This window comes from Pararge aegeria, chromosome 12 (genome assembly GCF_905163445.1).
Source record: "Pararge aegeria chromosome 12, ilParAegt1.1, whole genome shotgun sequence".
Lineage (NCBI taxonomy): Eukaryota > Metazoa > Arthropoda > Insecta > Lepidoptera > Nymphalidae > Pararge > Pararge aegeria.
The window spans coordinates 8,532,040-8,557,678 of record NC_053191.1 but is presented as its reverse complement, the minus strand read 5'-3'; the positions used below and the strand labels follow the sequence as shown (position 1 = coordinate 8,557,678).

The 25,639-nt window shown below is 34.4% G+C and overlaps 2 protein-coding genes across 2 annotated transcripts in view; one reads left to right on the top strand and one right to left on the bottom strand.

Annotated features, from left to right (window-relative positions):
* LOC120628077 (flotillin-2) overlaps positions 1-25,639 on the top strand; it is a 295,888-nt gene that overhangs the window by 133,451 nt on the left and 136,798 nt on the right. The window lies entirely within an intron of this gene.
* Positions 2,266-14,954, bottom strand: LOC120628069 (glucose dehydrogenase [FAD, quinone]). Its single transcript, XM_039896275.1, has 5 exons — positions 14,901-14,954; positions 13,572-13,835; positions 6,134-6,897; positions 5,326-5,471; positions 2,266-3,979 (listed from the first exon to the last, which is right to left on the bottom strand). Exons 3-5 carry the CDS (start codon positions 6,384-6,386, stop codon positions 2,522-2,524), a joined length of 1,857 nt encoding a protein of 618 aa, XP_039752209.1. The 5' UTR covers positions 6,387-6,897; positions 13,572-13,835; positions 14,901-14,954; the 3' UTR covers positions 2,266-2,521.

Below are 25,639 nucleotides of genomic sequence, written 5' to 3'. Positions count from 1 at the left end.
TACGAATCAGTGATGAAGGTTGCTGTGCATAAAAACCTTAATCACAAAGGGCATACAAAATTAACCTGTTTCTTTAGTCTAGAAGTCTAGAAGTCTAGAAGCGGGAAGGAAGTGTTGTCGGCATCGATGCTATATTATGTAAATACCTCCATCGACGAATAAGGAGCGCAGTAAACAAAATTTGATTTTAAGAAGTTAGCAAATAAAAAAACAGTTCAAAGTATTGTGCGCTCAATCGAAACATTATGCATAGAATGTTGAATTACCCTTTAAGTTAAAAATATAACACTGTCCCTGCCCCTGATGCTAGCCAGGAATCTACGACTTTTCTAAGCTGCGCGGGGCAGGACAATGGTACTCCTCAAGTCTATAATAACTTTAAATAACTATTAAAACAAATAACATCATCATCATGTAGGCCACAGGCCTCCTGCCAGAATAAGAAAAATTAAGGCCGTAGTCTACCAAGCTGGCCAAGTGCGAATTGGTAGACTTCCCAATCTTTTCAGATATAGATTTATTACGAACAACCCTCAGGCGTGCAGATTTCCTCACGATGTTTTTCTCAACGTCAAAGCAGCAAAAAACAGCAGCATAACGCGAGCGAATCTTTTTCGAACCGACAGGTAGTATACCGTCCTTCGTGAACATTTCACATTTAATTCGGCCCTCAGTTGTCTTGTTTTTATTTAAATATATGTCACTTATTTTAGAGGCTCACGTTTCGCCACCAAACTAGTTGACCAGATAACGAGATTTTAAATAGAAATTGATTGATTAGGCATCTAAATGTGTTCAAAAAAACGATCTTAATACAGCCAAAATATTTATATAGTAAGGATTTACGAATAATATTTGGCTTTATAGGTGTTTCTTAAATCAAGAGCAAGTAGTTTGTTTGTAGTGTTTGCTATTTTAAATATTCTTGTCGGCACAATTATTACTTGTTTTTATGTTTTTGCTATTATAATTTCAAAAGGCGAAATTATGTCACCAAACTTATTTTCAATCCGTGTTTTTAGTGTTTCAATTCCCAAAGGCGCAGTTAGTTAGTTTTACTCATTTTATTTCGTTATTTTTCTTGTTCTTCCATACCATCAGCGCAATTATTATAAAATCTTCCAAACTAACGAAACACCTGTTTAAGAGCCATACCATTTCAATTGTATTAATATGATAAAATTTTCGTTCTTATGCGGTTATGTTTATGCGGTCTTTAGAATCTCCAAACAATTTATCTTCATTACAACTGATTAGTTGTCAAATGTGGATTAGAATAGTAATCGGGTATTATTTCTGCTACGGTCGATATATCTCTACTATTCTTATAAACACGAAAATGTGTTTGTTGGTTTGTCAAGGCAGAGTGGCAAGTGAAAAGTACGCGGTCCCTATGAGATAGAACGTAAGTGCAATTCTGTTATTAGCTATCATAAAGAGGTATCTAAAATCTTAAGGTAATACTTCGAATAATTTTCATCCTTTTGCAAAACCTACTTATTCCGCGTTTATAATATAAGTGAAGAAGTGGGATAAAGAACACGGGAGCAAAGTTGCGATCAGATCAAGTATCCATATGTAGTAGGTACTGCTGTTGTCGAACGATTTTCTAAGAATCTGTTAATACCAATATTTTAATGGACATGACATATCGATAAATTAACTTTTATGTTAATTACATTTCCGATTTTAAAGGTGATGTAATAAATTAAGTTTTAAAACAATGACAACCATTTTATTGACTAACGACATCATAAAACACTTAAATTAGCATGAACTATTAAAGCCCTTACTCAAATAAAATAACACAATAATTAAAACGTAACATTTTGTTATATTTTTAAAATAAATATTTATAACATATATAGGATAAGAAATATCTTCGCAAATATTGTTGTTTATAGTTATTTGTGTAGTCAGTAGCAAATTATGTGTGAATTTTTCGAAGGAGGATTATACGTACTTGTACGATATACATATTTTTGTAGCATATCAATAAAGTATTTTATTTTTATAAAAGCATATTAATAATTTGGTAGTTATAAGATTGCAATTGCAATGCAAAAGTTCTTCTAGCAACAGACGGTAATAATGTCGCATATTAAAATATGAGAGCAATATTGATCAAAAAATTAGTAGCATTTTATTTTTCACAAATAAATATTTTTATTTTTATGGCACTCATATTTTTAAAACAATATAAAACAACATTGAGATAGATTTTCATGTATTATGATGAAAAATGTTGTCAGTAGGTATATATATTGTTTATATTGATACATAATTTTGATATTTCTGACGTGATATTTATTGTAAGCGAAATTTGTAAAACACACAGTCACAGTTTTTCCGTTACATCATGGACCTATAGAAGCACTTATACCATTTGGTGTTAATCTTACAACAATTTCTATTATTTACAATAAAATTAAGTATTTTCCTAATATTACAGTATTTTGGTCTTCGGTAACAATTATTAACTACTACTTATTCTACAAGTATTTACAAAATATAACTTTCGTCATCTTTTTCTTTGCAACCAATCATCTTTTATTAAGTCGGATCCCTTTTCACCAATCATTATAACAGCTGCATTCGTATTACCACTTACAATAGTTGGCATTATACTAGCATCTATAACTCTAAGTCCTTCAATACCATGCACACGTAATCTAGGGTCGACAACTGCTCCAGGATCCCAGGATGGCCCCATTTTTGCTGTTCCACATTGATGGTATATTGTCATACTTATTGTCCTCACTTGGCATTCAATATATTCATCTGACATGAATTTAAGATGTTTACAGTTAGGCAACGGCTTCATATACAACCTTGATCCGAATTGCTTGAAAGGGGAAGCGTTTGCTACTTTCAAAGCTATTTTTATACCTTCGATAAGACGATTAACATCTAAACGATCTTCGTGATATCGCGGATTCATAATTGGGTAGTCAAATGGATTTGAACTTTTCAATCTAACATAACCTCTAGTATTTGGACGCAATAAAAGTGGCATTATGGTCCAAGCATCTTTATTCGCTATAGGTTTATATACTGTGTCATAGATTTCTTCGGTAAGACCCAATATTTTTCTTACAATTTGACCATTGTCTGACGAAAACGATGCTGGAGCCATGTGAAATTGAATATCAGGCCATAAGCCTGAACTATTAGCATATTTAGTATTTACGAATGCCACACCCTCCAGCCCACCTAAAGTAGTCATTGGCCCTCTTTCATTGACAACATAATTCATCGTTACAGGGAAAGCCTGCAAGCGATTTTGAACAATAGCAACTGGTTTGTCGACTAGAAATGTTAACCCTCCCGCACCTACATGGTCTTGCAAGTTATCCCCTACAGGTAAATCTTTTAAAACCCGTATTCCAACGTCTTTTAAATGATTCTTTGGACCGACTCCAGACAACATTAATAATTGTGGGCTATTAATAGCACCAGCAGATAATATAACTTCCTTTCTTGCGTACACGACTTTTTTGACACCATGTTTTACATATTCAACACCGTACGCTTTCATTGTCACAGGATTTATTAAGATTCTTGTTGCTTGGGAATTAAGAGATACATCAAGATTCCGTCGCGTCCTTATTGGTCTCAAGAATGCTTTCGCTGTACTACATCTTGATCCTCGTCTTATAGTTCCTTGTGCTATCATGAAGCCGGTTTGATATTCTCCATTAATATCTCTGTTTTCATATCCAATTTCAACACCCGATTCAACAAATGCTGCTACCAAGGGTGTCCTCCAGGGAGCCTCTTGGACAGTTAAAAAGCCTCCCCTTCCGTGGTATTTACTTTTTGCCAAATAGGGATTCCTATTGTCTTCAGATTTGATAAAGTATTTAAGCACGTCTTTGTATGCCCAGCCTGGATTTCCGAAAGATTCCCATTGGTCGAAGTCGTATCGATTCCCTCTGACGTAAATCATGTAGTTCAATACACTTGAACCGCCGAGAACCTACAAAAGAAAAATCATTATTAATGTGTGAACTAACTAAGTATATAACGTTATGGTTTAGACCAACAGTCAAGAGGACGGCTGCAGTTCTATTTAAGAAGTAGAATAATGAGTCATTAACTTAAAAAGTATACTTGTAAACATATTTCGAAATTCAATACTAGGCTTCATTGGTTAAGTCTAAATATTTCTTTTAACTAAAATTGTATACCATTTATCAATTAATTACTGGACGATATTTTAGAGATGTTCCTTAATAAGTTTAAAGTAATTGTTTAGAAAATTTATATTATAACATCAACGATTACATGAGTGACAAATCTTGGGTATGAATTGCTACATAATTAGTTATAAGTGACATTGAAATGGTTAAAAAAGAACATAAAAAACCCAGCTAAGTTTGTTATTGGGTTTGAACACCGGGGCGCATTTGTAACTTTCGTAGCTTTAGTTTTGTTAAGTTCTCAATAAAATTTAAATTTTTTTTCAAGGAACTTTTTCATTATGAGTTTTAGAATCCCATTTGGAAAAATTCAGAAAGAGATATTTAACTGTACATAAGCTGCCCGCTACTAGGTACGGTGATAGTTTACATAAAAGTATGCACACTAGACAGGTCTACCTGGCTCTAGTGATCTAAGAGTTCGCCTTTCGGTGTCCCTATCAGAACCTATATAAAAAACCACCAACTGCGACAAATAGGAGTTATATATTTTATCAAGTCGATTCTACTACTACTAGCGATTGGATCAAAAAGGTATTTCATACTTTGCCTGTAGAAAAACACAAGGCAACGTAATATTCGTATCGAATAATGAAACTTAGCATAACGGACACAAAAATAATTCTACGTTTTTAATTAGTGTTCTTTTAAATATGTTTGAAGATAAATGTGTTGTTAGATTGAAATTATTTCATATTGTTATTTAAAATAATTATTTAAAATTTTAACATATTATGCTAAATTTTAATTTAACAGCTCTGTAGAAACATTCAAAACTTGTCTTATAAAATTTTTGTTTGTCGGTTACGCAAAGAAGGCATACATACGCATGTTATACACTGATGTTCAGTATAAAAACACATATTTTTCCTAAAAAAATACTGAGACACACGTCTTTTCTGTCGGGTCTGGGTTTTTTTCATGGGCTGTGAGAAATTTCCTTTATAACTGTACTGTGTTAATTTAGGCAATACATTATTCTATTGTTGAATATGCAATATACGAACATAATTAGAACGGCTCTATTTAAAGAATCACAATTACTTGGTTCCGGATACTGTGCTCACCTGAGCACACAACGGTGTGTCATTGGATACTCTTTCATATAAACTTGTGCATATACCTTGCCCCTTGGCCAGCTGCATCGGTGTTTTTTGAAACCTAAGCATGCGAATGCGGTGGGTTCTGTCTTGTATTGCCAGTCCAGCTTCGTTAACTGTAAATATCCCGCTAACGAAGGGACGTCTGTGATCTCGTTTTCGTCAGGTCCTGAAACATTTTATATAAAAATTAAGCATGTAATATCAAAAGAAGGAACGCAAGAAAAGTTTATTGATAAAAATTTAATAAAATATTTTAATTATAAGAATATCCATAGCAAGAGACGTTATTTCACTATGTTTGTTGTACCACCTACTAATTTCGTATTGCATTTTCTTGTATACCTTTGGTTGCCTGGAAGAGATCGCTATTTAGCGATAAGGCCGCCAAATTGTACGTTCTACGTAAATTTTCTCTGTGGTGTACAATAACCATGTTAATTACGTCAGGTCAGTTTTCTTCAATGGTGGGCATTGAAATTAAAATGAGCTATACCAGAAAATGATAAAAAATAAATTAAAAAAAAGAAACATTTTTTAACAAATTTGAAAAATTAAAATCCATTTTTAATAAATACTAGCCTTGAACTGCCTTGAAAGCCTTTTTTTTAGCCCTTGACTCCCCGAGCAGGCAACGCGGGTTGTGCGGTAGAATTATTTAAAATTATGTTTGCGATAGATTCTAACGAGGACATTTTCATTGTCTTCGTTATAACGAAGACAATGAAATGAAGAATGTCAGGAGATTAGCGCTATCTCGCAATAATCAAACATTCAAAAAAATAAAATGTTATACTAATAAAGATTAAAATATTAATATTCAGTACGTACCACTTTCTAACAAAAGCAAATTCCAATTCTTAACTTCTGTCAAACGGTTTGCAACCACCGCACCCGCAGATCCTCCTCCAATGACTATAAAGTCATATTCTTTTTTAGGTTCCTTGTCCAAGACTTTAGCTTCGGGGTCATATGAATTATAATTGTGATATGTGAATGCTCCTAGTAAAAGTGGTATTAACCATAGGCCAGTTACGCTCACCGTCTTTAGAGCTGTTGACGCTAATAAAACTTGGATACCCATTGTTTTCTCCTGGAACTCTGCCTCTTAAATATAATATTATTAATGAACTTAATTATATTTTGTTAATTATTCTAAAAGTTCGATTAGTTTCTGACTATTTTTTGATGCATATGTTTCTGTTGGTTTTATCGCTACTTCTTATTCAACCACCTGTTACTAAAGGTAAATCAAATCAAATTTGATAATTTTGCTTACAACTCCAGAAGCTTTTACATGCATGTATAATTTACTGCCTGCGTTGTACTACGCAATGATTGGTTTTGATTGATTATTTATTCTTACACTTCGAAATATACTGGTATTCAGAGTTCTTCGTACGATTCTACCTTTCTCTATGTCACTGTTTATTACTCTTTGGAAACTTAATATTATTACGTTTCTAAGTCTTTTGAAAATATCCGGGGGTTTACTTCTGCGCATAGCTTGCTTGGTTGAGAGAGGCGATGCGACACGCTGTGACATGTTAACAGTCGCGGTTGCCTCTTGGAATATAGTGTTCCGGATCTTGCACCTGAAATGATAAGTTTTAAAAATATTAGTTTAAGGTTAGCAATGATTTCACATGTCTACATATTTTGTTATTATCTAGCGCGTTTATGGAAAATGTGGATTATTTTTGTTTATTATCTAACATTGTTTGTAGGCTCTGAGAACAAATCACATTTAATATTTCCTATCTAAAATGCAATTGAAAGGCTTCAAGGACCAGCCCTTATCAGCCAATTTTGGGTTGATAATAATGTTGATGTTGAATTTACATGTTATTTTTTGGACACACTTTGTGCTATAATCATTATAGTCTGATTAATCATCATGCTTATCAATCTATTTTTTATTTTCAGGTAAAATGCATTTCTATAAAAAGTCAGAATCAAGTGTGGCGTGTGGAATCAAGGTAAAATGCTTAGATAATAAAAAAATGTTTCGAATTAATAAGAATAATTTATGTACAATGTAAGTACATATTAGAAAGTAGAGTTAGACCACAATACGTTTTATGTAATTCCCAAGTCTGAATTATCGGTAACGAACGGCTGAGATAGATTTATGTATACCACGAGTTATGAGAGGGATAGAGCGAAAACCTATTTCCTTGTTATACGGAAGATATGATCTAATTCTAGACTAAGTCGGAGGTACTCGTACCTCCTATATATATTATCTATGTTTTATATCAGAGTAGTTTTTAGCTATTGTAAATTGCAGGGTTTACTTCAAAAAATGATGCAATTTCTCCATTCGTTTCCTATTTACTTTATGTACATATTGTCATTAAAAAAATCCTTGCGGATTCTTGACTGTAGCAAGTAAATGTTTTTTTTTTAAATTATAATATATCCTTTTTGATGAAGCTTATTTGAAAATATAATCTTAAATGTGCACCAAAAAAATTTAATTTTAGCAATATAGATTCATACAGAATTTCCAGATGTTCATTTAATTGCAAAGTTTTTAAAGAATTTTTATAACCCATCATAAAAAATGGAGGCTAAAGTAAATTACTCAAAACAAAATAACAATGTTAAGCATTGTGTGTTGTTGGTTGACGTAACCAGAGCGGAACGCTGCTTTCGGTAATTCATGGTACGGCTGTTGGCTGCATCCTCTATCATTATTCTGTGCCTGTGGCCCGACATAATTAATTGATTCAACATCAAAGTATTTGTTTTAGTAGATATTTATAGTTTTGCCCGCTTGATAAATATTGACATTGACAGTGAACATATTGTTTTTTTTTTTAAATACTGTAATACCTTTACATAATTTGTATGCTACATGCAATGTACACATGAAATAAAAGGTTTTTGATGAATATTTTTGTCTGTTTATAATAGTTTAGACGGACAAAAATAGATAGAGTACAGCAAGGAATGCTCTAGACTACTAAAACTTCGGGAAATCCGAAATTACGCGAAATATTTATTTGAGAGAAATGTTTCGAGTTTTTTATCGAATGAAATTTCAGTTTATGAACTTAAACTTAGAGATCACGAGTAAAAAACTTTTGTAAACGTATTATTTAAGAAGTATGTGAATTTAAACTTAAACTATGCATCGGAATTCAGAATTTATCAGCTTAAGAAGAATAAGAGTAAGTTAAGGTATAAGAAGAAAGTGTACACGTGGAAACTCCGATCTCTCGGTCGATATTAAGTATTAAAAGATAACCGTGTTGAAAAATACTTGAAAATCACCGAAATACTCAAAATTTTACGTCAAGGTAAGCTATAACAGTACCAAAGTGCATATTGATTTGCATCACGTTGCTAAAAGCCGAGTCGAATGGCACAAAATCTCGGAAAGGTTGTAAGTGGAAGGGGTTACGACCCTCAGCAATTAGGAACACGACTTAAAGAGAAAAGCTATAACAGGACTTTTTACCGGTCTCTAAAACAACAGTGCGTTATTTTCTAGCGTAGCCGACTTCTTTTGATTGACTATTACAAAAGTTTTACATGGAATATTTATCGTGGACAAGGCAAAATATTTGGAAAAAGGAAAGAATTTCATCAAACTGTAAACCTTTCATAAGTATTTCCCGCAACGAGTTTGACGAGTTACAAATTTTGAGTTGCGCAGGTCTGCTACAATTTATTGGTAAACAAACGTTATGTAACGCAGTCCAAATTGATAAAACTGTGGCATTAGGTGAAGGTCGCTACTCGAACTTTCGGTGATGTTGTCACATGAGACTGAATACGTGTTTTATCTGTTGATACAATATGACAACTTTTACCTACAACCTTGAGGTAACTTAATTTACCAATATCTTAGGATTCTGTGAATTTGACTTGACTTAAGAGGTGTGGCACAAGGATTTTTGTTTTGTCCAAAATCTCATATTCATCTATTTATCATATTTATCCAAAAGATAGATTCTGATTGCAATGCAGATAATCACTTTAAATAAAACGTAATTTAGCGTTTTTGACGGCCGAGTGGCGATGTGGGTACCGAACCTGCTTTCTGAGTCCAAGGTCGTGGGTTCGATTCCCACAATAGGAAAATGTTTGTATGATGAACATGAATGTTTTTCAGTGTCTGGGTGTCTGCATATTATAAGTATTTATGTGTATTATATTCATAAAAAAATATTTATCAGCTATCTTAGTACCCTTAGTACCCTTAGTACCCAAGCTACGCTTACTTTGGGGCTAGATGGCGATGTGTGTATTGTCGTAGTATATTTATTATTTTACGATTTGCTAAGTAATTTTACTGTATCACAATGTTGTTCCTACTACGCCTATCAGCTTCTCGCTACTCGGTACAGCCCATGTCTCACATAGGAGGAAGAAGAGTTAAATGTTACACATATAAACTTTTCTCTCTTATGATAAACTGCACCGACGCGACAGCTTAACGTTCTCTTCGCGCGACGGCTTAAGTCCGGCGGTAAAACAACACCAACATTCATCTCCGGGCGGGTGCTAAATATTTCTTTACAGAAAAATTAAATACCCAACAATTTTTTGGCCTATTCGGATCGAATCTAGGACCCCGTTATTCGACACTTAGTTAAGGCTTAAATCGTATTTGTAAGCAACAAATTCAAACATATAAAACATAGTCTTCAAAATATGTAAGTATCCAAGGACCTTGGCTAGTACATTTTGGAATCTATAACGTTGCACATATTTTACACAATTTATATATGCTAATCGTGCATCGGGTGAAGGCCGAAACTGATATTACTTTCATTATTGCGTAAGAAACCGCTTCCCGGGTGGGTGAAATGTCAGTTGACCTTCAGCTTATATAAATTTTAATTGTTGTAGGTCGAGTTGTTAAACAATAGTATTTTAAAACTTTTTCTCCGGCAATATTATTTACACATGCCAGAAGGGTTCTCTATACTGTATATCTCTATAATAAACTTAAGTTCCATGAGTTTTAGTATAAAAATTTTAGTTTTAGTATTATAATAACCAATTTTGTAACTTACGAATTCGGAGTTCAGGGTCACGCATCGGTGTTTATTTGAGAAAAAATACATTGAACACGAAGTTTACTAATACCAACCTTATGGGGTCAATGAAATAATGTTTCCCGCCCTGCCCTAGCTCTATATTATAATACAGGTCGATATTCAACAAACAGGCCAAAACAGAAAAAAAATCTGTCAATGGAATAACGATTGTAATGTTAATTTATGTTTAGAAAAAAAAAGCTATTTGGGGGATGCTTTTGTTTGTGGCAGCTCAAGCATCAAACTCACATTACATCGCACAATTTCTGACCAATCTTTCATTGATTTGGAACGTATCAGTAAATTAATAAAAATAATCTTGGAGGCATGGATCCATTTGGTTTGTGTAAAATGTACCTCCTGAAGAAGACCGATTTACTGGCGTTCGTAGTTGGATTACAATATCCTTGTCAATGCTTTTAATAAGCTTATAGAAGTAAGAATAAGGTCGTCCTTTACTAACATATTTTTTACTCAGATTAAAAACTCTTTTAACCTCGACTAAGACATAGTAGTTCTGCGCTGAGAGCAACGAACGATCTTTCGAGCCGTGATATGGTTATTTCATCGGTAAAATAAAGTTTATCATAGTCTAATTAAAGCATATTAACGACCTGTAAACTGTTAGAAATTTTTGTTATTCAAGCCTAGCTGCCTCTCAAATGATCATTTTATCGATGAATATAATATGCGTTTAGCCATATCGAATCATAATTTTTTAATCAATTATTCTGTCATTAAAATTTTGTAATCTTAATTTGTTTCACTTTAAAGTTTTTTGGAGTAGAAATTTGCATACTTCAAATTACTAAAGTAACGTGCATCAAACAGCGTGTCTAAAGTTTCATTTTTTTTTAAGGAAATGAAAACACCTGAATGGAAATCTTTGACTTGCCTCAATATCTCGTTGAAAGCTATGCACTAACAAAATAAAGGTATTGAGTGACTACCGTGACGAGTTTACTTAAAGTTTTTTCTTTTAAAACATCTGTATAGTTGAGCAACTTGTCAGTGTTTGCTTGATCTCATTACAATCAGCACTCAAGTATTAACTTCCTTGCTTGTATGTTTAACGAGTTAAATTACCTAATACATCTACCGTGTTAGTATTTATGTGCACATGAGAGTTAAGTAAAATCATTCAATTCATATTAATTAATTGGAATTTATGGATTTTAATGCAACGTCGCATTTTAAACAATAATATTCATAATGTATATTAACTTATTATGGCCTTTTAGGCTGGCCTTACAAAGCTGAAATGGCTCTCTGAATATATTAAATTTCGGCTAGAGTCGATCACGAAAAGACATCAACATTTGCTGATAATATTTCAAGATCGTATTTTAGTAACGTCTATTGAACCCTATATTTAGTAATTCACTTAAAATAAAGGCATAATTAAGATATTTATATTGTTTTTATTTATAGTAACTGTGCTCTAGACGTCGGTTATCAACAATGCGTCTCTTGCAGTCTAAATATTTTGTGATAGATCACAGGCACTAAAAGTCTGAATTTCCTGGTATAGAATACCACATGCTGGCAATCACTGCCACAATCTAGCCTTGCGCGTAACTGTTAAAAGGTTTTATGTTTCAGTTATGTAATGAGACTACTTCCCTTACCCATTATCTTATGTAATGGCTTGTGGGATGTTTCTGGAACTTTGCGGTTGTTGACTATTGTGATATCTTATAATGATGTTGCACTGTATTCCTGATGATATAAATCTTTTCACAACTTTTTGTTGTTTGTATCATTTGCGCTAGCCTATTTAGATTCAAAATTATATGAAATCTATTGTTTAGAGTTTTCTTATTACCTACTATTAATATAATGTCTTTGAAGGATTGTGATCGTTTTCAGAAACATACAGTTGTTATTTATTTTCTCTTTCAAGCAACTACTTTAGCATCAGTGATTATTGAACTTGCGGTCTTATTTACTAATCAGACAAATCCATCGAATCTCACAATGTGATACTGGCGTAATATGCGAAGGATGTCTCCATTGAAGGGCAATGGTCCAAGTGTATTCAAAACATGCTATAATAGAGCCCGTTTTTGGGTTGTGTGATAGTAATTTTATCTGGTAATTCTCTTCCTGTTCGCCTGAGTTTCTCTCTACTAGGTTGAAACGCACAACCCTACTAGAGATTCAACAGTCATAAGCGATTAACAATTCTGGTACGATGCTGAGCGTAGACGGATGAGTTAAATATACGTCTATGATATACCCCTCCTGCTTTTATCTTAGTCTGCATTTTCTATTATGTCATTTAGCTACGAGTAAGATTACAGTAGTGCAATCAACTTGTTATACATAAAAGATATACTTGACAATTTGACCAACTACTTAAAAGCTTTAGATAAATATTACACAAGCATTAGATGGGACATACAGTTGTGTAAAATTTTACACAAATAACGTAGCACTTACTCGCTTACTATTACAGCACAAAATAGACACTAATTAGCTGATTAACTTTCTATCACTACAATACATTTTTAAAACTGTATCAATAGCGAAGACGAACGACCGTTTGATGCAATTCCCTCGAATAATATATTTGCATAACAATATCTAAAACAATTTTTTTTTCTTACAGAAATCATCTATGGCAATTTTTTTTATGTAGACTTGTCATTTTACATTATTTACCGTAATGTAAAAGATAATTCGTAATGAGAAAGAGAGAATGATTATTGTGATTTTATTTAGTTTTAAATTAAAAAAAATTGACACATTTTATTAGTTTTAGGACGCGGATTTTTATCGAAGGATTTTTAGTTATAAAAAATAAATAGAATACTTTTCAGTTATCTACGTAACTGTGAGTTAACTTAACTAAACTTATGCAATCAACCGAGGCAAATGAGCTTTGCATATCTTTAAATAAAATTGCATCTTATTATGTATCTGGCCTTGGCATACATATTTCGTCTCACGATGTGTTGGTAATACGGTGAGTTGATTGATTGATTATGGTGATTCCATTTAAATTTGAGTGATTTTAATTATGAATCAGATTTAAAATACGTAATTAGAGTCGCGACAGTCATGATTTTGTAAACCCTTCCATACACTAGACCGATGACCTTGAGGCAGTGGATAAGATAGGCAAAGTCGACCTCTATCCAGCAGGTTTTTACAGACCCACCTCTGTAAAAACCAATGTTAACACATAATAAAGGTAACTTTAAAATACTTACAATCATTGCTGAAGATTTTATTGCCTCTGGTTATATAATCACTTTCAGAACTGTGTCTCGTCTTAACTCTACTTAGGTCACTGTAACACTATTGTAAATCCTTTCTAAATTTGAATTCCTTTAGTACATGTCAACCTCACTAATGACACTGTTCATTAGGTTCAGAGACTTCACTGTTTTATCAATAGTAATCACTAAGAAATGTCACTAAGTGTCATTGTTGTCTCTTGTCTCACGATCTTTCGCCGTCAAAGCTCATTGATCCTATTTCAACAACCTTTATTACTAATGTTAAATAGAAGCGGATACTTTTTCAATAAACATGCTTATCATTGAATCTCAAAAGTGCAATAGCTACCAGCTAAATGCTGAGTTATATAAAAGTAAGCTATCGCTTAAATGTCATGCCTGGTTACGGAAAAATCAGCATTTGGTTAAAGCATTAGTTAATTGCAAAAATACGATTCACCAAAGGTACACAGGCCGTGTTACATAACGCTTTATAGCCGATTAAAACGTAATCATCGGTCTTCTTGGTAAATTGGCGGTTCGGAGAAATAAAATTGAGACAATTATATTTATTTGTAATAGATTTTAATTTGGTTGTCAGATTTATTTTAATGGCGGCCATAAGTGTTTGACTTATTTGTTTATTTTAGACATTTGTGAATACTTTGATGGTTTTATGTTTATCTTTTAATTTACCGTGACTTGCAATTTCCATTTATGCTTTTCCGATCAAATATTGTAAATGTAAATTCTAAGATATCCTTTAGGTAACACCAACAATTAATATGAAAATGTCTATAAAATCGTCTTTGTGTTGCATCCAGAATTTATGTAACAACTTGACTGGCATAAGTTACGTTACATTAGGTAAGGTTGCATTACACCACAACACAATCTTGGTAACTAAACGATGGCTTCAAATTAATTTACATTCGCGTGTTTAAGATAACGTTAAACTATTTTTTTTTTGCACATCTTTGTTTGCTTAAATAAAAGCTACGCATTACACTTGAATGTTAAAGGCGTATTCAGTCAAAATTTTTGAGGTTTAATAAATTAAATACAAGGAAGTACGAAGGTTACATAAAAGTTTGTTTGCTCAACATATTTGTGTTATTGTTTACTGAATTTTCGTCACCAGACATTTTTTTTTTTGGCTATATAGACAAGCGCTTGGCTGCAATTACACCTGATGGTAAGTGATGATGCAGTCTATGATAGAGCGCAATTTCTTAGAAGATACCCATTCACTCTTTTTTATTTAATATTTTAGGTGGGTGTATGTTTTTTTTTTAAGTAAATTTAAGTTCAAATACTAACAGTCGACTTTGAAAATAGTTTGAATATTTCGGCCCGCGGCAACTGCGCGACGCGACTCCGCGTGGTTGACTGGCGTTGCGCGCGCGCCAATGCTGTAACACCTTGTGGGGTTACAGGTAAATCGTAATAATATGTGTTACGAAGTGCCTTATGTCGACTTGTGGGTCGACTCCACTTATTTGGACAGGGTTGAACCTGACGTATGTCACGATTCGCAATTATGTCATGTGACCTTGCTTAAGAGCTGGGTTAAGTAGGATAAAGAAAGTGCGAACATCTCTACAATTGTTATTTACGTAATTATATCATTCATGCGGAACAATACTTAAACGTAAATACATAATCATGATAAAGTGAGTTAAAAGCGGTTTTCAAACAACTTCGAAGAGTTATCGGTATTCAATTATCAATTTGACCTGAATTCCTTTTACGATCTAAATCAGTTCAGTACTGGCAGTGTCCATTCTGAACTGATGGGTTGCTCTGTCGTAAATTTTTGAAGATCTTCACAGATCTCTCGAATACACATATGATCTTTATGGATACAACACAATACGTAAATACATGTTAGATGATGTCTCATATTTATGCACTTCGTCATTTATAGATAGTCTCTTCGTATTCTTGAAATCACAGGGAGTGCGGCATGCATAAGGTCGGTTCAATAAGCGCTCCTTTAGCATATCTGCATGGGCTTAAACTAAAACATCCTTATTTTTCCATTTGGACCTTCTAGTGATATGTAGAGCTTAGACACAAACTGAATGGCATTGGGTGCGAGGTCAGTTTTAGTTCCCTCGATATTCTGAAGTCTTGATTTCGAATCGGCATTCCAATATGTAAAAATCCAAAGTTATTTTTCCTCTCGCTCATTTTTCTACCAGGTGGCATCTTAGCTACTATTGACTAGTAATATTGTATATTCCATTTGAGAGGAATCTCGTTTTCTTTGGTGGCTTTAATAACGCTTTTACTCTAAAATCGTAGAATTAACTGTTCCGACTTTCTAAAAGCTAACATAAGAGATAATGAGATATAAGATATAGGTGCGAGTTGCAGTCCTTCATTATCAAGTTATTGATGAGCATACACATAAACGCTTGGCTCTAGGAGGAAAGAGGAATATTAGTCGTGTTAAATTCCCTAACGTTAGCCTGCTACCATCTTAGACTGAATCATCACTTACCACCGGGTGAGATTGCAGTGAAAGGCTACCTCGTAGTGGTACAAAAAAGACAAATACAATTAAAAAAACAAAAAATATTGAAATATTTTACTTTAATTAAAAAGGCAACATTACAACGAATGCCGTCACGCTTAGTAAAGTGACGTGTTTTAGCAAACAAATGTCCGCGTGCAGGTATGTTGTAAAACACCTACGTAATGCAACGGATTGCTTCACTACTGGCACAGATTGTACTAAATCTCCAAATTGCCAAATATCTATTAAGTCTTATGCTTTCTGCGTTGATTTGTGATGGAATTTCCTAATTTAAGTGTGAAACATTTATTTTAATAGTTATTTCCAGAGCGACTGTCGTCGCTGTCTGATGAGCCATTGTTTTGTTTAATAGGAACTAATGGTTAAAGTTCCGGATGAGCTTAGCGTCTGCACACTTCTTGTGCTTGTGTTTGCAGCGTTAACAAAACGTTTAAATTATTCATGCGTTCTTTGCCAGCTTAACAGTTCATTTACTAAACATTCATAGAAAAGAAGGTAATGTACCTAACCTAAGCACTTATTACGTGCGGTTTAATCGCGGACAAGGAAGTGCAATAAGCAACCTTTCTCGGGGGAGTAAATCAATAGTATAAACTTAGTCAGTACAGTCTGAATAAACTAGTTTGAAATTTTACATGATTTAAAATTCCACATGTCTTTGCCAGCTTTACAGTTCAGTGACTATACAATCATAGAGCAGGAGGTAATCTCAACATAAGCACTTATTACGTGCAGTATAATCGCGGACAAGGAGGTGCAATAAGGAACTTTGCTCGGGGGGGGGTAAATAAATATTATAAATTTGACTATTGATAGAACAGTTGGTAATGTCAACATGAACGCATGTTACGTGCGCTGTAACTAGAATGTGCAACAAGGTGCTCGGGGAGTAAATCAATACTATAAACGTAGTCAGTACAGAGTCTGAATAACCTAATTTGAAATTTTACATGATACGAAATTCCACATGTCTTTGCCAGCTTTACAGTTCAGTGACTGTACAGTCTTAGAAAAGAAGTTCTTCTAAATTTGACTATTGATAGAACAGTTGGTAATGTCAACATGAACACATGTTACGTGCGTTGTAACTAGAATATGCAACAAGGTGCTAGGGTGGAAAATCTATATAATATAGACTGACTCTATAAACTTAGTCAGTACAGAGTCCGAATAAACTAGTTTGAAATTTAACATGACACGAAATTCAAATGTACATTGTTCTACCGGTTGCCCAATTATCCTAATCCCCGAATAAGTCAAAGGAGTCGACTTATAATTTTATAACATTTACCTCAAGTTGAAGCTTGATAAAGTGGAAATTATATTTATCAAGTTGTAATCAAAAGTTCCTAATAGAAAGCTTTTCGTGCTTTTGTACAGTTAGCGTGCTTACGGTGGACTAAACAGATAATAATGAAGGCAGTGGACTACATAATAGTTGAAATCTATCTATTTACTGGGCGTGGCGAGCAGGAACTTGAGTAAATCTAGGGCTGCCATCACAAAAAAAAACAGCATCTATAAATTTAAAGTTCAGGTGTAATCTCTTACTGCTAACAATTAATGTCGAAGATTTCTCGCCATGTTATCTTGTGCATAACTATTTACAAAATCTTATGTACGTACATGAGAAGTTTTACGTCTACGCATTGAAATAAACTAAGTTAAACAATAGATCACATCAATTGCTTCGGAATAAAAACTTTAAATAACTCTCATTGCAGACTATCCCGTGACACATCTGCGCGAACAAGTATTGTTTGAATCGGAAAAATAAACTCTCATATGATTTTAAAACGCGCAAAAAAAATTACTTATTAAATAAAATCGATATTATAAAAAAAATGCATGTCGTTCAGTATAACACCGTCGAAAAATGTATTAATTTAAATGATCAAAACTTTTGTGACCAAGTTTTCAGTTGGCAATTGGTTTGTCTATTTGGCATTATTTCATCATTCGAAGCATTGCTATGGATTTTAAAATAACATTTGGTTTTAGATAGTTATTATATATAAGGTACGAATATTTTCTATTATGTATTTTTTTTTATAATTCCGCTTTAAGTAATTTTTTAAATGAATTTTAAAATATTACTCACGGAAGCATTCACCACTTTGGGGATAACGTCAAACTTTGTTATACATAAAACTATCACGATTCAGTTTCAACTCGGATGCAACCCTATCCTAAATCTTAGCTTGGTTTACAATATCAATACAGCGCTGTAAGGAAACGGACTCGATTTCATCCAGAAATGGAAAGTTATGCAACGTTACGTCATTCCACGAGGCTGTTCGCGACTTACGCGCGTTGTCTGTGCACCTCCAGCTTGGCCATAATTATTATTGTGAATTGTGTCACAACATATCAGGTTTTACCTTTGTCCGTACCTACTCTAAACAAAAATTAACTTTTCATCCCTACTTTGGATTCAATATATTCTTGCTAACCGACGAAAACTTAATTCGTCGGATCCCGCACGGTAAACGGGATCTGATAAGTCTGGTAGTGAAGATGCAAACACACATTATAACTAATATGACACGGGAGAGCAGTTTACGGATGACGTAGTCCACCATGCTGGCCTAGTGAAGATTATACCACGTCTTTGAAAACAGAGACGAACTCTTAGGCACGCAAATTTCCTCACGGTTTTTTTCTTCACCATTAAAGCAAGTGATATTTAATTGCTCATAACTCAGAAAAGTTAAAGGCTACCAATCTTATTCCTTCTCACAAAAGGGAGGCTGAAGTCATAACACCAGGCTATCACAGCTTGAAAGATTCATACCCACTAATAATTCCTTGACATCCATTCTCAGCACACAGGATCCGCAATTTATTAAGAATAAAATGGTCCCTAACATTATTACACCTTGGATTTGTCTCGGTAGAAATTGGTCCCTGAACTGATGAGCCTTGCTATGGAGCACGGTAGCAAGTTGCCGTCTACCCGTATGGAAATATAGTGAGTTGAATAATTATAATTGACAGAGCTCCCATTATTGATGCTTACGACCTTGATGGCCCTTCGTCTGGGATTCTGGAGGTACTAACAGACTTCCCGCATCGTTATAGCCGAGTAGGATCGGGTTGCTCTTAATCTCGCTACGCGGGCTTCTATTTGACCATTACTGGCTTGACGTGATCTCCACGGTACGAGTGTGGATTGCGTCAACTTCCTACCCATCCCGCGTTACTGACAATGTATTGACAGAAAAACATTTTAAGTATAATATTTGTACTGACGGAAATCGGAACATGGATATCGGTGTCACTAAACCCAAGAGACAGTTAATTACACTGGTTTGAGTAAGTATGCCTGATGCAAGTATTTATATTTTGGTTAACGTTATTGGCTAATGGAAGAGGGTACTTAAGCTCGTACGTTTCATCGAGAAAAAGATGTTCAAATTATATTTATTAGGTAAGTAAGTGTCTAGGTGATTACCTCTCACTGATAATCTCAGTTTTTTGTTTCCAACGTTATTTGTTTTTAACATTAAGGGTTCTTACAGCCATCCGTTAAAAATATTTTTACCTTGATTTTTGCGTTTTATTGAATTAAAATGATTTATTTCAATCTAGTATTAATAATACTTTTAGTGGTGTGCTAGTAATCTAATGTAATGTTATTTACATTACTTACCTATGCACGTACCTTCGCACCCATTTAGTGTTCAGATATCTCGGTTATGCGTGAACAAACAAATTATTAATTTCATCTATAACGTAATGCTTACCAACTGAATTTTATATTTTACCTAATGTATCCACAAAAAGTACAATTACCAATAACTTGTATTAACACGTTTGGTGTGTAGTTAAATAAAAAATATAGTTTGCAAGCGCGTTCACATTCTAGTAGAAGGCGTAGTGCAGTGTTATACAATCGTGATTTATTTTCTTGTAGTTACATCAAAACCTTGATTTAAAAATGAATTTTAAGATCAATAGAATTTTTTCATTATGGTTTCCGTTCTAAATTTAAACCTATAGCATGGCTTCTCAAACCTGGACGCCGTAGAAAGTACTGAGGTGCACCGCGAGGCGCTTCGTCTCCTTCATACAAATCAATAGAACTAATAATGTATTTGAAATTTTTATTTTACTTTTAAAAATTGTGAGGAGATCACCAATCTCAGCAATCCCTTCGTTGGTATAGTTATTTTTATTAATTCTTTGTTATTTATTATGGTTGTGTTAGTTTCAAAATGAAGCTGATTTATTTTTTGCGGCTATTTGTCTAACTAACAAGTAAGCGGGCGCGGGCGTTGACAAATTTCTTAACTTGTAAGTGCGCCGCTGGCTTTATAAGTTTGGGAAGTTTGCTATAGAGTATCAAGGAGCGCCCAATTGTGCTCCATGTTGGCACGTTTTTTTTTCTCTTGGGTAAAAATATCTATTTTTATGTGGTTGAGGCAGAGTTCTGATTTTGTATCTGTCAATTCGTAAGTTTGAAGAATTTGTTAAACGTATGCTATATAGGTAGATGCATCCTTAAATAACTCTTAAGTAACCTCTCTATTATAATATAAAAACCATTTATAATTGAGAGGTTACTATACAATAAGTGAAGAATTTCTTGAAAATTTATTTTTCCGGTCGGTGGCAGAATAATGAAACGGATCGACATGAAGTTTGTTTTAGTGCTTTTAGAGTAAACCTACTTGAAATAAATAAATATTTTTTTTTTGTATGTTTCTTAGTAACGAGTTTCGTATTAAACACATTTTAATTATTATTGAAAGAAAAAGTTGTATAAACAGTAGTATAAATAAAGAACACCCCCTTTCTCTTGACTACTTTGGTGATCTAATGTTCTCTATAAGAACTGTCTCATTAATTGACCTCATGTAAATAAATATCGCTCTTGGAGTGGTGTCTTTTATCTAAGTTCTACTTTAAGTATAAGAATGGCTGATACAGTTTTTACGTAATACTTAGATAGTGCTGGCGCCGGGTCGTTTAAAAATATTTGCGTTTATTTTAATCGAAAATGCTTTCATCATATCAACCCATTACCGGCCCATTACAAAACACAGGTCTCCTCCCACAATGAAGGGTTTAGGCTGTAGTCCAACACGCTAGTGCAGATTGGTGGACTTCACACGCCTTCGAAAACATTATGGAGAACTCTCAGGCATGCAGGTTTCCCAACGATATTTTTCCTTTACCGTTAAAGCAAGTAATCTTAATAGCTTTAAACTAAAATAACTTACAAAATTTAATAATGCGTGCTGGAATTCGAACTCGACCGAAGACTTTAAGTCCCAAACCACTAGGCTATCACCGCTCTTATTATCAATGACTATCAATTTAATTCGAGTAGTACTGCACACAATATTTTGTTCACAATCGCCGAACCGAAGCGTGATGTTAGTACATTATATAATTCGGCGTACGTGATGGCTCCGTGCCCTCGATGTGAAACCGTCTCGAGAGTTCGACGCAGCGACCGTTAGACTTTTAATTTTATTCTGCCCTTTTAGATATATTGCATGTACATCAGTGTATGAGAGCTGTGTGGTTATCTATCTCATGTATGCGAGGATGCGAAGCGGGGAAATCCATCAATCATCATTAATAGATGGGCTTTTACTGCCGGACATATGATTTCTTTTTCTGTTCCTGGGCCTGTCTCCGAACTTAGTTGGCCAGAACCGTCCCTTGCACGTAGAGCCGCTAGTAGCCGAGCTCCGGGCTCCTGGCTGAAGTCTCCTGGTAGTGATGCTGAAGTGCCAAGGTGTGCGTTCTCTCTTTTCTTCTGTTACTGGGCAGTCGCCGTAGTTGGTTGGCCTGAACCGTCCTTTGTACGTGTGGCCGCTGGTGCGGTGAACCGCTGGATCAATCCATTAGCCAGTAGAGCTCATTAAAGAAGCTTAGCAGGCTGCCTAGGTTGCAGATGAATTCAGGTAGTGATGCTGAGGAGCCAAGGTGTGCGTTGCTCTGATACCATACTCCATTATATCGGAGCATTACGTGTATCGATGTTTCATCAGTCTCCGTGCATGCTAGCATAGAGGAGTGTCGATTATACCTAGAAAAAAAATGTGTTTGTTTAGTGGCCAGTACCCTGTGATTATCATACCTACAACCAACTGTCCATAGTTTCACCCAGCTTAGCTGTAATAGTTTGGTTATTAAACATGGGTTAAGGTCTGGTACGGCCTTCTTTGTGTTTTTCTCATATTAGCTTTAGTCCATAGCTCTAGGTGCGTGGATTGCGTATGTTGCATATGCAATACACACATGTTTTGCACTCACTGAAGGGTATTGGTATGTTCGATTTCGGTACTACCACCTTCAGTGATGCGGACATAGGACTTATGGTGAGATTTATAAATACCACGGTCGCTTGTGATCAGAGCTCCCTATGGCTTTCTTTTGATGTGAGCCACCTGGTTAAGAGTCTACCAACGCTACGTTTTCCAGTAGGGATCCAACCCCTCAGTCTCTTCCGAGCTGTATACCTGACATATACATTTACACTTGAGCTACAAAGCTAATGTTTTTATACGGATCTTCTTATTTGTTATTTAGACACCGTTATCTTGGAGCATAGATATCATTATGCAGTGTTTTTTTTCGAAGCCATTTCTGTAACAGTAACATACAATGTTCGAATACTTCAGTCTTCGGACACTACAGAATATTGACGACCGATTAGCGCGGTGGGCAGCGACCATACTATCGGAGTTCAAAGCTGTGGGTTCCATTCCCACAACTGTAAAATGTTTGTGTGATGGACGTTAGAGTTTCTCAGTCTCTGGGTGTTTATCTATATATTTATCATTTATTTTATATTGTTCATAAAAAAATTCATCAATCATCTTAGTACCCGATGTATTTATTATAAAAAAAAAGAAAAAGAATTTTGATCAATACTTTAGTACTTGGTTCTAGTGGTCCCTTTATCTTAGAAATTATAACCAGGAGCCGTCGATCATTGTATGGTCACCTGATGCGATTAAAGCTAGTGTTTGGTTAGATAAAAACAAAAGAAGGTTTTTCACGTCGTCAGATCTAAAAACAAATTCTAGGACAGTATTCAAATAAATAAATTAAAGTTAACTAATTGCGACAGCATGATTTCATCAGTCAGCCGAATTTCATTGTTTGTAATTAATTAAAAGAAACATATAACGTAACAATAACATAAGCAATTTAGTGCCCATTTATTACAACGGAACTTAAATATTCAAACATTCTTCATTTCTCATGAACAAGGTTTCTAATGAAACAACTATTTGTAAAATTTTCATTTTAATTTAAAATGAGCAACTTGTGTAGTTTGGCGGGTTTTACATGACTGTTGTTGTTAACAATGAAAATCCGGGACCGTCAACCAGGTGAGTTGAAATAGTAATGGGCAGGCCATGCTTATCTTAGAATCGTTGGCGCCAGAAAGTTCTAGAATGAAAACCGCTAGCAAGTAAGCGAAGTATGGGATTCAATTCAGCAGAACAACGTTAAGATAGCGACGGGGTTCGGATGAATGATGGAAGCTGAGAATCCAGTGTGGTTGTGTACTTTTAGAAAGATTCAGGAAGATATGGTTTTAGTGTATAGACCCACCACGACACAACAACATTTTCCTCTGATAACAAATAAATAATTTACGTGCTCTTCGAGGCACGGGGGCTTAAACCAGCGATTCCCTAACTCCGGACTGATGTCGAAATTTCGTGACCTCCTGACCTCCTGAACTGTCAAACAGAAAATACACAATGCATAAAAAATATTTTAATCTTTTAGAACTTGCAAAACATTCCTATGCTATATTTTATTCGAGGCTTACGTTGATTTATCAGCAAATATTAAGTAAATAACTACTAGTAAATAAATAATTGAAACTAAAATGAATTCGTTATTTTAAATATAGTTTGCAGTTGTTTGTGGTAAATACCAAAAAGCGACGCACTTAGACTTTTTGGTCTACATAGATAGCGGATTTAAAATGCAATAATATTAAATTGGCAACCGTATTGACTCAATATCTTATTATATAACAAACACGTGAGTCACTCGTATGTTCATTGGCCATTGGGTTTTATTTGGACATTATTTCGAAAAAACTGGTGTTAGTATTCAACTTGTGTGTAACTGCTCAAGTGTTAGTTGTGCGACTATATATTTCAGAATTAACGTTTTGGTCCGAGACTAGACTATTTTTTGAAAACTGTTACTTCTACAACTAGCTTTTTCAAAAAATACTTAGTTAAAAAAAAAGAAAAGGGGAAGATCTTTTGACATAGATGATAAAACTTCTTGAGACTTATCTCCCCGGGGAAATGATAAAACTGTATCTTCTCCTAGCTTTATGAACTCTCTGAATATTGGAGCACGGCTGGAAATAATATCCAAATAATATACGTTTAAATTATTAAAAACCGTTACCCGTTACCGTTTATTAAACGGGGGTTAAAATTCTCATAGTCTCAGTTGCCGTGCTTTGACACTTTGGCAATTTAAACTCCTTGTTAGGGGATATAATTTTTGTCTCAAGCCAATGCTGCTGTGCAGGTCTAGATAAGATAAACGAACTACTCTTAATATAATTCAGAAAACTGGCTTTAAGCATTTCACTTTCTACGCGTATCGTATCACGTTAGCTATATAACCGTTTCCTCAAATCTCAGTTTATGAACACACATACTTTCAGGTATCAATGCATCGATCTCATTAGATCGCATTGTGTAATAGGAAATGCATAGTGCGTTGCATATCGATCGGTTTGCACACTTGGATATTATTCGTTACATATAGTACTAACTTATTTATTGGATATTTCATCATAATTTTAAACCTGTTTATGTTTCACTGTTGGGAATTTAAATCCCTCCCTCCTACGAGAATGGATTCTCTGAGACTCAGGGAGAGTTTTTATGACTGATTTGGTAAATATCAATTATTATGGAGTAGCGACCCATCGGCTTTACACGCTTGCAATAGATGTACTAACCATAACTCCATATAAGCCTTCCTCTTGAATCGCTCTATGCAGCGTGTAACGGAATTACGAAATACTGTTACAGGGTGCATAAGGAATCACCCTTTAAAAATATCAAATCAAAAGAAGCATGTTCATTACTCCATACAAACGAATTCAAAATGTTCTAAGTGCGTGCTCATGACAACCCTATTGAAGATAAAAGACCGACACGTGCATAGTACCTACGCAACGCGACGCGTACCTAATAAAGTTACAGGAGTCACTTGATTTTACTTTTGCATGTAATGTGAGGGCTGTATAGAAACTATGGCAATGGTTAACCAAAGAACTATAAGCGTTTCGGTTTCACAGATAAACAGATATGTCTCAGTGACAGTACATAATGTACCTGTAAAGTCTCTGAAGTATTATTTCGGTTTTCATTTACACGTTGCTGAAAACTGCATTAAAATCCGTTGCGTAGTTCAAAAGATCTAAGCGTACAAACAGCGGCAACGACTTTTTTAATACTATGCTTATATATTGCTTAGAGTTAGTGGATCGGACAGATTAAACGGG